Raw genomic sequence first — 13,469 nt, 5'->3', positions numbered from 1 at the left:
AAGCCTTTCTGAAATAGAGACGAAAACTAGAATGTATCACTTAAACTTCTGATCTTAGTCATAGACCTATAGAAAAGGAAAGGCCAACCCTCCTCGAGAAACCCATCTTGCTCTAGAAAATTACACAGAAAACAATTCTGGCAATAATTCATAGAGCATATCCTCAGAGAAGTATTACAACATTTCTAAACCTGGTCATATCCTCAGAGAAGTATTATAACATTTCTAAACCTTTACCTTTGACTTACTGGCATCCATGACCTTGAAGCACTTGGTATATACCACTGAAGAATCACATAAACAATGTAGAATAAGTCATAATGGCATTTTCACTCCTAAAGTTTTGTGGGTCATCAAAATAGGAATCCAGTAACAATGACACCTTACCTTTGCATTCCATATATTTGTGTTCTAGGGAACTTTTGCACGCATCAAACACTTGCTGCAAAACCAAAGACTCCATGAACTTGGAAAGCTGATATCAGCAAAATTGTCTTAGCAATTTGATGCGACATAGTCTTCTTGGCCACAGCTTTAATTAAAAGTACTCATTTAAAATGGGCTACAAAGAATTAGAAGATGAAATGATGCTTGTCACACTTCTCAACAGAAAGGAAAATGGGGCATTTTCCCACTGTGAGCTCAAAAGAAAGGCATTAAAAATACCATTAAAATAGATTGAGCTATAGTAATTCCATAGTAGTATGGAACAAGTACTACTTAAATACCACTTGATTACTTCTAAAAATTAAAGATGGCTTTGCAGTGAGGGTTACAAAGATCTGTCATTTACCATTTTCCAGAATGTAGATTTGTTGTTCTGTAGTTCTTTTACCTTTTTCATTTAAAAAGCTGGGCAAAGTAATGCGAGTAAAAATTTAGGGCTGAAGTGGTGATTAATTATTAAAGACAAATTGTTCCACAACAGCTTGAGTTCAGAATACCAAGGGACAATTATTGCTGTTTTTAAATGAAACAGCCCCAGCCTGTTCTGAGTAGTGATGGTTGCTTCTCCACTCCAGCTCTCACCTGCGCTGGGTGCTACAAAGGCAAGGACACTGTGGTTTGTGACACCTCTGTCATCTCCCTGTTGAATACAGCGAGGCCATGGTAAAGTTGAGTTCTGCTTTAACAAGAGTAGCATTTCTAATGACGAAGAGTTAGAGTGGCTTTAGAAAGAAACTGCAGTGGAATCACCTGCTAAACAAAAAGAAATTTAGCAACACAAAAACTCAAGAGTTTTAGTTATAGAAGCCCTCTGTCATTTGAACAAATGTTTGCTATTATAACCTCACAAAATTTTGTTGGTTAAGTTTGTGGTTTATAATTCAGAATATGTGTTTTTGTGTATATGTGCTTGTATGTGTTGGCCTCCAAAACACCTTAGATCAAACAATGCAATTTCAAGGAGAGCTAACTTCTGTTTTCTAGAGTGTGTTCTTTAGATGCTATTCTGCATCTCATTAGCTCATCACACAGGCTTTCTGCTGCCAGGCAGGGGCACAAATGGTGGAAGTACAGACATAGGTAACCCATTTGTGCTCAGTTTTTTTCTAGAAATTATAAGTCAGGAACTAAAAGCCTGTGGGAGAAGGGTAGCATAGCCAGCCCAGCACCTTCCTTCTGGAAGGTGCTTTTAATAACTTGCACCCATCACTGTGCAGATAACTCAGAGTTGAGAAACAAAGGGCTACTTTGAAGGACACATTAAAGAGCTAAGGCAAGCTATGTGTATCTTGCTGTATAAAGAAGTCATTGATAATGTGAGGGCTTGTAATCGCCTATCCAATTTACATGAAGTGGTTTTTCTGCCATTCCAGGCATTTCCCACAATTTAATCTTCACTGTTCAGTGTGGTGGGTCAGATCACCCTCATTTCACAAGAGAGGTTCTCAAATTGACCAAAAAACTTACAGCTCCAGTATCTGATGCTAGAGGGTAATGCTGCATGTGACTGGGGAAACTGTGAGCAGGAGCACACATCACCACCGCAGAGTACTGCCCTGGTGATAAAATTCAGTACACACATTAGGAAGATTTCTTGTTATTTGTAAGCTGATCCCTTAGCAATTAATGAGCTCACCAGTGGACAATCAAAACTGCTTATCTTGACAATCAAAATAGCTCCAAATTTCAAATCACATTGACCATTTAGCAGGAATTGATTAATTGCTCTGGGTACAACCATTTATGATCTTGAAGCTGCTGATTCAGCATGTGGGTTAACTTATATTACAAGTGCCTGGAGAGCTTATTAAATAACATGAATTTTATGAGTATAAGAATGTAATTTAAAAATTTAAATCTCCAGGTGATCCTAAAATGTTATTTTATCTCTTAGTTTTAATTATCCTCTTATCCCTAAACTGTTTCCTTGAGTTGCTAAACAATAATACAACAAAAAGTAACAAATGGATTCTCTTTTTTTTTTGTCATTTTTTAGGGCCGCACCTGCAGCATATGGAGTTTCCCAGGCTAGGGGTCAAATTGGAACTAAAGCTGCTGGCCTACACCACAGCCACAGCAACTCGGGATCCGAGCCACATCTGTGACCTACACTACAGCTCACGGCAACACCAGATCCTTAAACCTGCTGAGCGAGGCCAGGAATTAAACTTGTGTCCTCATGGATGCTAGTCAGATTCTTTTCCGCTGAGCCATGATGGAACTGCAAATGGATTCATTTAAATCCTTCCTCTCTTTAGTTTTTTACTTACCAAGGGAAGGACACAATAAATCTAAAATAATGACAGCATCAAAGGACCAGGGACACACAGTTTTTGTTATTTATCAGCTTCTGGTTAATCAGGGGGTAGGCTGGTAGTTAATCATGTGTTCCTTTGTATAAGAATTCGTCCTGGTCAAAATGAATTAGGTACTTGGAATTGGGTAGCTCATCAGTGGCTGCACTTCCCACGTTATCAGGGCCTGAGTGGTTCTTCCAGGAGTTCCTCCATTCTTCTCTTTGATTTTCATGTCAAGTATCGAGTGTTCTTTCTTCCCTTTGGCCTAGTGATAAAATTAAGACATACCACTTAGAATCTTGGTTCTGGGGAAGAGTTGTAATCCTTGCTACTCCTGTGGTCCCTGCAGAGCTAGTTAGAAATGCAAAATGTCAAATCCCATCTCAGACCTCCTGAATCAGAACCTGCATTTTTGAGGTTTCCCAGGTGAGTTTTTCATGTTAAAATTTGAGAAATGCAGCTCAGCTAGCGTTTCCAGTGTAATAGTAGCTTTAGTAATGGATTAGGTGACTAATTATTAGATGACTAATTCTGATGTTCCAGTCACTTGTCTTGCCTGGGCCTCAGTGTCCTCATCTGTAAAGCATAAGAACTGCAATAGATGATTTCTAGTTCCCATGATTGCTAAGATATTTCTAATCTCCCTTTTATTTCTAAGCTTTAAATACATCGTAGCCAGTACAGAAAGGAAATCATAGGTCAGGTCAAACATGACCCCTCCTGTCAGAGATCTTGCAAATGGGGGGATGAAACTGATAAACGCCAGAAACAACCAGAAAAAAAAAAAAAATTAGACCGGGTTTGGTTGAGAGTTACATTGCGTCAACCTGAGCTTGCATTCTTAGGCAAAGCAGATAAGAGTCTTTGAAAAACAAGAATGATTTATGTAGATGAAAGGGGAGGGACTGGCTTTCCTAGAACTTGGGGAATAGCATTAGCCAGATGCAGAGAGAAGTGGGGAAATGCCCGTAAATCAGTAGGGCAAGGCCAAATTGTAGGGACCATGACAGGCAGAATGGGAGTTTACATATGATTTAACAATTTGAATTGAGAAATAATGTGATCAAAAAAGAATTGGGGAGAGAAGTTGGCCTCTTGGTGGCTCATAGAAAACACACAGGGTAAGAGGAACCATTAGGACGTTGCCATAACCCAAACTGACATCCTAGCAAAGAGCCTTTATTATAGCAACTGAAGCAATAGAGGGAAGGGCCTGGTTGAGAGCACCATTTGAGAAATAGATCATTAGGACTTGCAGACTGCTCAATTATAGGTGAAGGAAAAGGCAAAGTAAGGAGAGGAGGAATTTTTGTTTTGAGGTCAAGAGCAAGGACCTGGAGTCAGACAGATCTGGGTGTGAATCTGCTCATCACCACTTAGTAGCTGTTGAACTTATTCTCCTTTCTGGTCCCCCTTTAGTAAAACGTGGATGTTCCTAACCTCGTCCTTATTGGGAGGAGTCCATGGAATGGAGCGTGTAAAGCACATATATGTGCCTGGAACACAAGGGATTTGGTTGTAGGTTTATTCCCACCCCTCCACCCCCAGTAGATAAGAAATTGAGAGTCAGAGAAATATGCAAAGAGAGCCTCTGAACATGACCTTACACAGGCGGGACACTGAGTACCTCCATTTCTTCCTCTGGAAGACAGAGAGCTGGGGATGTGGTGACCTGAGGTCATTCAGTCCTTCCCCCACAGAAGCACTTACTAACCCTGTAACAAGTGTTTCATGATCACAAGCAAGCTTTTCTTAGTTTTCTAACTAGGAAAAAGATTAAGCTAGTTCAAAAGGAATTTTAACACAGTTACTAGATTTGTTGGTCATTTCGCAGGGAACTGCTTACGTAATCAGTAAATTGACTCCTTATTGCTAAATTGTATATGTAACTTTATAAGCCCCAAAGCGAATTATTTACCCAGAGAGACTTATTCCTAAAAATAAATTTGGATTATTATTGCTAATTATAATAAATAATTGAATGCAATATGTTATTTAGCTAGGTTAAGCATACTAAAATTCTTACACAATCTCTGGAGTGATTTAGTATGAATTGCAATCTCTCTTCACACTGACTGCATAATACGTGCATATCTGTTCCCAGATACTACCCATGGGCCAGAATCTCACATTATTTACCTGGCTAAATGAAACGTATAGGTGGGGATGTTCATTGAGGCATCTTGAAGTTCCAAAAGCCATAATCACACTACTTTTCTCATTTTTCAGAAAATTTTACTGTTCTCAGGTATGTCTTCTCTAACCACTAGGACTCCATCTTTACAGTTCTTCAGAAATGTTAGGAACTGCTACCTACACTTGCAAGGGCCACATAATTTTAGAAGTATATTTTATACTTTAGATGCTTTTCTTTATTTATTTAGATACTGTATAATTTATATTCACCTTAGAAGAATATGGGTGTTTATTTAGTAGAGTTTTTGATGAAATAAGAGAGTGATGTTGAGCTCAAGTTATTGAATAACTTGAAAAGCAGCTTCTTAGCACACTTGAGGTGATCACTTTAACAATAAAGAGATAATTGTAAAAGCTTTTATTTAAGAAACACTTGCATTTGCTTCTACCACTGTAATATCCTCTTTCCAGCCCCAAGGCTCCTTTACTTGGCACAAAAGTGCAGGCTGTTGTTGAAGATTTCTTTTGGTAGGTGTCTGAAAGTTCTTGCCCTCTGCATGAGAGTTTGTGTACAAAATATTCAATTCCTCACATTGTAAACTCCAGTTAAATTCTGTTGATATAATATACTTAGCTAAAATTGCCAACCTTTACTCTTTCCATTTTGGAATTGGTTTTTACTAAGTAGATCAATATAGGGCCAGCTTGCTAAATTCTAACATTTCCTTGGATTTCCAGTATATGTATATGGGAAACTTTAGCTCTGTGGTATTTAGTGATGATGCAGCTTATTTTATCAAGCTATTTTCATATTTTGTATGTTTTTGCTTCACATTTCAGCTAAACATATTTAAAATATACTTAAACAAAAGAATTGACATATAATCTTTGAGGTTTTTGCAACAATGACATCTCCCAGATCCAAAAATATTATAATAAATTGTCATCTCCTGGATGACCTTATTTATTTATACATCCCAAAGCAGATGTTTGCATGATTACATGGAAGTCTATTATTTTTTGTGGCTATGCAACTTCAACATTATAATACTTAACAAATTCCAAAATTAATCGCTACTTTTCTCTCCCACACAATATATATAGACTTTAGAATGCTTTAACTCTAATTACTGCTCCCTAATTTTTAGCTATATTATCCATTGATTTAGTTCTATCCCTTTCCACTATAAATTAGGCACTATTATCATTTTATATTTTACGCCCAATGCTTTTTAAGATTGACCCTGTATGTGCTAATATCTTTGGTTACCATTATTTCTTGTATTCCAGCTCATCATCCATCTGGGGTCATGTAACTTCTGCCTGCTACATATATTTTTAAATTTCCTTGAGTGAAATCTGCTAGAGATAAATGCTCAGTTCTTGTAGTCTAAAAGTGTCTGTAATAAGCTTTTATTTGGGGAAGATATTTTTGCTGAATTCTATACTGACAGATAATTTCTCTTTGCACACTGAAGACACTATTCTGGCCTCCATTGTAGCTATTGAAATTAAGCCTTTAGTTTCATGACTATTCCTTTGTAGGTGATCTGTCTTTTTTTTCTAGATCCTCTTGAAGGCTTACCCCTATCTCCCTTTTGTGTTCTCCATGAGGTATCTATGGGTGGGTTTTCTTTTTATTTATCCTACTTGGGATTCATAGAGTTTCCTGGATCTTATAATTGGTATCTTTTAATAATTCTAGGAAATTCCCAACCAGTATCTCTTCAAGTATTGCCTCTTCCCCATTACCTCTTTTCTATCTACAATTCTGATTATCTCCTCTAAAGTTCCCAATTTTTCTTTTATGTTTTCAATTCCTCTATTTTTCTAGGCTGCATCTGGTTTATTTCTCTGGATACATAGTAAGTGTACCTGATCTGTAGTTTTATTTATCCATTGTATTTTCATTCAATTATCACATTTTAATTTCTAGACATTCTGCTTTTTATTCTTTTTCAGATGTATGTCATCATTTTTGCCACCTCTCATTCTTTATTCATATATTCAGTTTTCTCATTTCTTTAACATGTTAAATGTAGCTATTTTATATTCTCTGAGCATTTCACTGTCTTTGAGGATCTGAATCTGCTACCTGTTGTGTCTTTTGGTTCTCATTTATGCAGCTTTATTTCCTTGTGTAATTTGAGGTTTTATTTTATGTTATTACAATTAAATTCTTATTTTCCCATGGAAATTATTTGAGACCTGGATTGATGATCCATGCCCCCACCAAGAATTTGCATTTGCTTCTGACAGTTATCTGAAGCCATTATGCCACAAAAACCATGGTATATTACATACTCTAATATTTTTCAAACCACACTAAGAGTGTGAATGTGGACCAAAATCTACATAAGGGCCTACTTTTGTTTATATAAATAACTGAAGGAGAATTTTTTTCCCCATCTACTCAGAATCTGAATTGAGGCACGCAAGTTTCCTTGTTCTCTTCTTCTGACCATCAGACTTATCTATTTTTCTTCCTTACACTTGAAAGTGGAGCCCTTTGAAGTATCCCAGCTTTATGTCGGGGTCTCTCCCTAAGCCTCCCTATACTGAATTAAACTATTAAAGCACCTTACGATCTCCCACGGTTTAGGAGCAATGCTCAGGACTAAAACTGATTTTGGTTTTTCCTTCCCTCCTGAGGGTCTAGCTCCCACTTGGCTTAAGAATCTGAATATCCTCTCCTCTCATGCCAGCTCAGCAATGCATTTCAAGAGACTTTCAAGTACATCTGCTTAACATTCTGTTTACAGTTAAAAATGAAATATTTATATAGTTAAACTGAGGCCTAAATGAGCGTTGATATATATATTATACAGATTTTTATCATTGTATGTATTTATAACATTTTTATATATACTTCCATAACTTTATTTCTAGTTATATCTGGTAATACCTTAATATCTGATACATACTTTCATTTTTTCAACTATTCTTGAAGAATAATTGGTATGACTTTCATCACTTTTCTCTGAAATATAATACATTTGATATGCAGTTATTTTAGAATTAAGTATAATAAACTATTATTGTATTTTAAAATTTCTCATTACATTATGTAGAACTGTAGAATTTTTCAGAACCTCTCAAAGTAATCTCACAAAAACAGTCATACCTAAATCCAGTTGGTATCAAGGGATTACTTATATTGAAAATATTAGAAACATTTGAACCATTGTACAAATATTAAGGTTGGTAAAATATAAACATGATTTCCTTTCAGCAGAGAACTCATTTCAGGGAAAGCTGTGTTTACACTACATTTTAGAAAGTTAAATAATTCTAAAGGTTGTGGTCATTCACAATTTCAAGGAAACCTTTTAAAATGGTGACTCCCTTGGTCTAATGAAGGCTCTTTTTGTAAAGTAATTGATTTGTCCCTTTTGAAAAATATAATTTCTTCTAAGACATTTTCTTCAAGTAACTACACCTATCATTATAATCAGTAAAGAAAGCAGCCACAGCCAGCCCTTCCTTCTCTCCCTAATCAATGGTGTTTCATCTTCTAGTATGTACGAGTATCTTTCGATACAAAGCCTGATCTCCTCCTACACCTGATGACCAAGGAATGGCAGTTGGAACTTCCTAAGCTGCTCATCTCAGTCCATGGGGGCCTGCAGAATTTTGAACTCCAGCCGAAACTCAAGCAAGTCTTTGGGAAAGGTCTCATCAAAGCAGCCATGACAACCGGGGCGTGGATATTTACTGGAGGGGTTAACACAGGTAATTGGAAGTGGGAGAGAAAAGGACAATGTAAGGCGATGAGAATGTTGGGACTAAGATGATTTTCTTCTAAGATTAACTCTATTTGCATCTCCCTACCTCATCCCCTACCCTGTATGTCCCTACTTGCCAGGTTTTTCTCCTTTCACTGATTCTCTCTCCTTCCTTCACCTAAAGTGTAACTGTACTGTCACTTCTCAACCAGGAAGAATTATTTACACATAAGAAACGGGTTGGGATATTTAATACTTGACTATGCAGAATTTGTAAACATGACTAATGGAATTTCACAGGATATTTTCAATACCTCAGTTGCCAAATAGGCATCCAATTATTTTTTAAGGAATAACTTTTGCTCTAAATTGGAGGCTCTGCCGGTGTTCTTTAAGTGATTTTAAGTTTGATGCAAGTAGCTTTAATTTTTGCAAAAGGCGATTTCCCTCTAGGATATAAATTGTGACAGCAAAGTCTGGAGTAGTATGTATTTATTATTTAAAATATTTCATTGAATTAACTCTGCACCAACAGAAGATGTACCTCACTTTGAATTCCAAGCAGTTTTTTTTTTTTCTACCTGCCAAATGAGTTTATATATTGTGATCCAGGCAGGCTGTCAAATCAATTCTTACAAACCTACTTAGAGTTAAGTGCTTATCTGCAGAACATTATGAGCATGCAACAGATAATGGAATGGATGCCTACAAATTGTTTTTGACATATTTCCCCAGCTTGAGTTGCAAGTGCCAATTGGAAGAGACAGGCAGTGCTGCAGTAAGTTAATTCAAGCTTGTTTCAAGACTCAAAGTCTGCATGTGTGGACACATTTGAAGTCAATGTGGACATTAAAAACAAAACTCTGGACCAACTAGTTTTAAGTAAAACATTACCTCAATATCATTTATTCATTTGTTTGTAGTTTAGATGATGTTTGAAGGAGACCTGCTCTCAAATTGTCCTCAATACCTAGAATTTGTGGATATTCAGTGCACAGCTCCATGGGTGCATTTCCGCAGTGAACTCTGCAGATCATCCAAGCCTATCCTTGTCCTGTGAAACCCTGACTCAGTCTCTAAACTGACATGATCTTGGAATGACCTGCTCAGACAGCTCTTTACTGTTTATTTTGTGGTAATCAAATATCTACAAAGCAGTGTTTTTCATGGCTGTTCAGGCTTTAAACTCCAACTTTGACTCACAGCTTAACAGGCATAATTTGCCTATGATTAGTCTTTTACTTTCCTGGCATAATCTTCATTTCCTATAGAGACTGACTCAAAGGTTTCAAAGGAAATTCCTATATATCTTCTGTTTGGGGGAACATAGACCATTCTTTATTGTTTTTCTTCTTTTGTGAAATACATCCAAAATCAAAAGAAGGGTTTACAACACAAGTATTGTAAACCAAAGAGTTTACCTCTGTCTTTGTCCAGGCATGGGGTTCAAACCAGCACCCAAAGTGAGGTTCTAGTGGTGGCACGCTCAGCTTGGATAAGAAGTAATGGTACAATTGTGGTAGATGGAGGTATGGTCCACCAGGACATTAAACTTCTTGTCTAGGACTGGCCCCAAAAGGATATTTGCATATAAAGAGGAAACAGTTCAACACTAGTATTCACAGCTTTACTCTCGTATTTGTTTTTCTTTTTCAGTACTTTCTTAGAAGATCCACAGATGAGCTAGAAAGTGAAATTAATAGTCTTGTCAACACTCCCAGCACAGCTCAATGTGGATTACTAGCTATTTACACTCTTCCATTATCTGATTTTTTAAAAAAATTTTTATTAAAGTATAGTTTGATTTATAATGTTCCTTCAATTTCCAAGGTACAGCGAAGCAATCCAACCATACATACATACATACATATATATGTATATATACATTCTTTTTTTTTATACTATCTTCTATTATGTTCTAACCCAGAAAACTCTACACAGTTCCCTATGTTGTAGAGTAAGACCCCTTTACCCATCTGTTCTAAAGAGATAGTTTGCATCCACCAACCCCAAACTCCCTGTCCATCCTCTTCTCTCCTCCATCCCTGCTGGCAAACACAAGTCTGCTCTCCATGTCCATGATCTGTTTCTGTTTTATAGACATGATCATTTGTGCCATATTTTAGATTCCATATATAAGTGATACCATTTGGTATTTGTCTTTCTCTTTCTGACTTCTTTCACTTAGTATATGAAACTCTAGTTCCATCCATGTTACTGCAAATAACATTATTTTGTTTGTTTTATGGCTGAGTAACATTCCATTGTATAAAAGGAATGTTAATATATATAATTCCTTTGTATATATGGAATGTTAATATATAATCTTAATCCATTCATCTGCCGATTTTTTTTTAAAGGAGTCTCTTTCTGTTTGATTTTATGCATATTGTAGAATCGAGTTGTTCATGTGTGTCTGTTATCTTTGTGATTAAATTGCCTGGTGTGTTTTGTGAGCTTAGTTAGTTCATTGCTCAATTTCTGACCCCTCACTCTAGGCTAGCACCAAACTGCAATTCTGTTCAATGGAGAAGAAATCAAATCCAACTCAGCTTTCATATAGGAGATGACACTAGGTGTGAATTTTTTCTTGAAGAACAGGTGAAATTTTCCTTGAGGAATATATTTTCTTTGAGAATATATTTTATGTCTTCTGTAAAAATGATTACTTAAAAGGGAAGTTAAGATTGGAAATTTTATCTTTTTTGATTGGTTTATAAAAAGATAAAAAGTAGGTTCCCAACTACCTTGTAAACTGAATTTTCTCACTCTTAACTAAGGTGAGAAAGACTGTGGCGATGGCAAAGCCATTATGACTGAAGAGGAAAATAATTAGAATGGTGAAGATTATTTATGTACTTTTAACATAAATTTTCCATAGCCTATGTCAATATTTTCTTTACAAGCAGAGTCTCCACATTATATATCCATAAATAAGGTGAAATCAAGGTTAAAAAAATCAGAGCTAAGTAACTACTCTATTTGAATGACTGTAACTCATACACAAGCTGTGATGTAGATTTAATATAATATTATATGTGATGCTCTTTATAGGCTATAGTCATGCTATTAGTTTTTAGGCATGCTAACACTTTATTATGCTTATAATACAAGAAAAAGATTCTCTAAGTTTAAAGAATTGTATTTACTCTTTTGACAGACACTATCTGCATCTTTTTTCATACCAAATAGAATAAGAAATGCATTGATAGAGTTCATATACAAGTCCAGCAAGTGTATCTGGCATCAGAGCTACAAGTTTATGTTCTCTTCCAAATAGGTTTATGTTCTCTCCTGTAGTCTGTATAGAAATGTGTCAAAATTCCATATTCAGTGAGTTTAATCATAGGAAAAACAGTCATCACAATTTCCTTTAGAACAATGGAAAGTAATTGCTTTAAAATATAAAAGTAATCCTTCTCTTTTTCTTCCCAGGTGTTATTCGTCACGTTGGAGATGCTTTGAAGGACCATGCATCTAAGTCTCGAGGCAAGATATGTACCATAGGTATTGCCCCTTGGGGAATTGTGGAAAACCAGGAGGACCTAATTGGAAGAGATGTAAGTCCTGGGAGTTGCCCCTGTATGTGACTTCTCACAGAGGTGATATCAAAAGAGTGAAATAAAATTAAATTTCAAAATATGCATATTACAGTCCTCTGTTAGACTCCACCTCCCAAAATGAAACTGATGTTAGGAATAGCCAATGGGAGATAATTTATTTTCCAAAAGCTATCTATGTGACCTCCATGTTAATTCTTATGATCAGGAAAGGTCCTTAGTAAGACTTACCAACTACCTTCTTGGGTTGAATCACCCATTAGATTTTGCAAGTTCTCTTGGCACAGTTTTGCTGAGATCAATTAAGGACATGAAATCATTGAATGATGCATTGAATGAGGACTCTTCTCACTCCACTGACTCTTTGTTATCTGAATGTCCTTCACCTAGAATAGGGGGCTACAGAGGGAGAGTTGATCCATTCGAACTTGTGGCTTCCCTGGTAGGCCTTTCTTTGCTAAATGCTTGAGTGATGTGTAGGCACAGTGGGATCTTTATTTCCCACTTTGGAACTACTCAGATACCCTTGACCAAATTAGCAGGGTGTCTTTTCTGTTCTGATGTCTAGAGCCACAGATTGTCCAATCAATCAACAACTTTGCCAGAGAGAATTTGGTCTCATTCTTTCAGTCATCATCTTATGTCTAGTTCTCCCAGGGTTCCTTGTTTTGTTTGTTTAAAACCACAAACAGGTCATTCTCTATCTCCTTTATAGGGTTTTTCTCTTACACTAACAACCAGCATTTTTTACCTATGTAACATTTTCCAAATTCCGTTGATTTAAAAGTTATAGTTTGCCATGCATTAAAAGTTATAGTTTGCCATGCATTATTTTCCCCAATAATTTTAGCAACTATTTTAGCAACTTATTTTTCCCCAATAATTTCAGCAATTAATTATTTATCAATGCTTCTCTATATCAGATCAATGCAATCCTCCCTGACCAATCAAGGCCTACCATAGAGTGTAATACATGTGCTTAGCAATTTCTTTAAGTAAGATGAGGTGTTTCTGAGCCAATTTTTTTTTTAAATCAAAGAAGCTGAGAAGTAACTAGTCTGAAACTGCTTCTTCTATCATGTTGTAATATAGTGAAACCATCTTATTTCAGTTTAACATATAATGTGCATGTTTTTAAAATGCGATGCAAAATTCTTCTAATTTAAAAATCAAATATCATGAGTTCCCTGGTGGTCTAGAAGTTGAAGATCCAGTGTTGTCACTGCTGAGACTTGGGCCGCTACTGTGGCATAGGTTTGATCCTGGGCCTGGGAACTTCCACATGCTATGGCTGTGGCCAAAAA

At 36.3% G+C, this 13,469-nt stretch overlaps 1 protein-coding gene across 37 annotated transcripts in view; it reads left to right on the top strand.

Annotated features, from left to right (window-relative positions):
* TRPM3 (transient receptor potential cation channel subfamily M member 3) overlaps window positions 1-13,469 on the top strand; it is an 845,347-nt gene that overhangs the window by 569,349 nt on the left and 262,529 nt on the right. For all 37 annotated transcript variants that reach the window (XR_014822585.1, XR_014822584.1, XM_084987411.1 and 34 more), the window contains exons 4-5: window positions 8,399-8,612; window positions 12,041-12,165. Coding sequence is in view for 35 of the 37 variants with exons in the window: in XM_084987411.1 (XP_084843537.1) it covers window positions 8,399-8,612; window positions 12,041-12,165 (339 nt within the window). In the remaining 2 variants the exon portion in view is untranslated. The remainder of the gene's footprint in view (window positions 1-8,398; window positions 8,613-12,040; window positions 12,166-13,469) is intronic.

The sequence above is a fragment of the Sus scrofa genome, chromosome 1 (assembly GCF_054392235.1).
Source record: "Sus scrofa isolate SSC_HxYL_T2T_F1_AM1 chromosome 1, Sscrofa_HxYL_maternal_Yorkshire_Landrace_v2.0, whole genome shotgun sequence".
NCBI classification, from domain to species: Eukaryota; Metazoa; Chordata; class Mammalia; order Artiodactyla; family Suidae; genus Sus; species Sus scrofa.
Note: the sequence above shows the minus strand (reverse complement) of the source record. Positions and strands in the feature narration are given on the sequence as shown.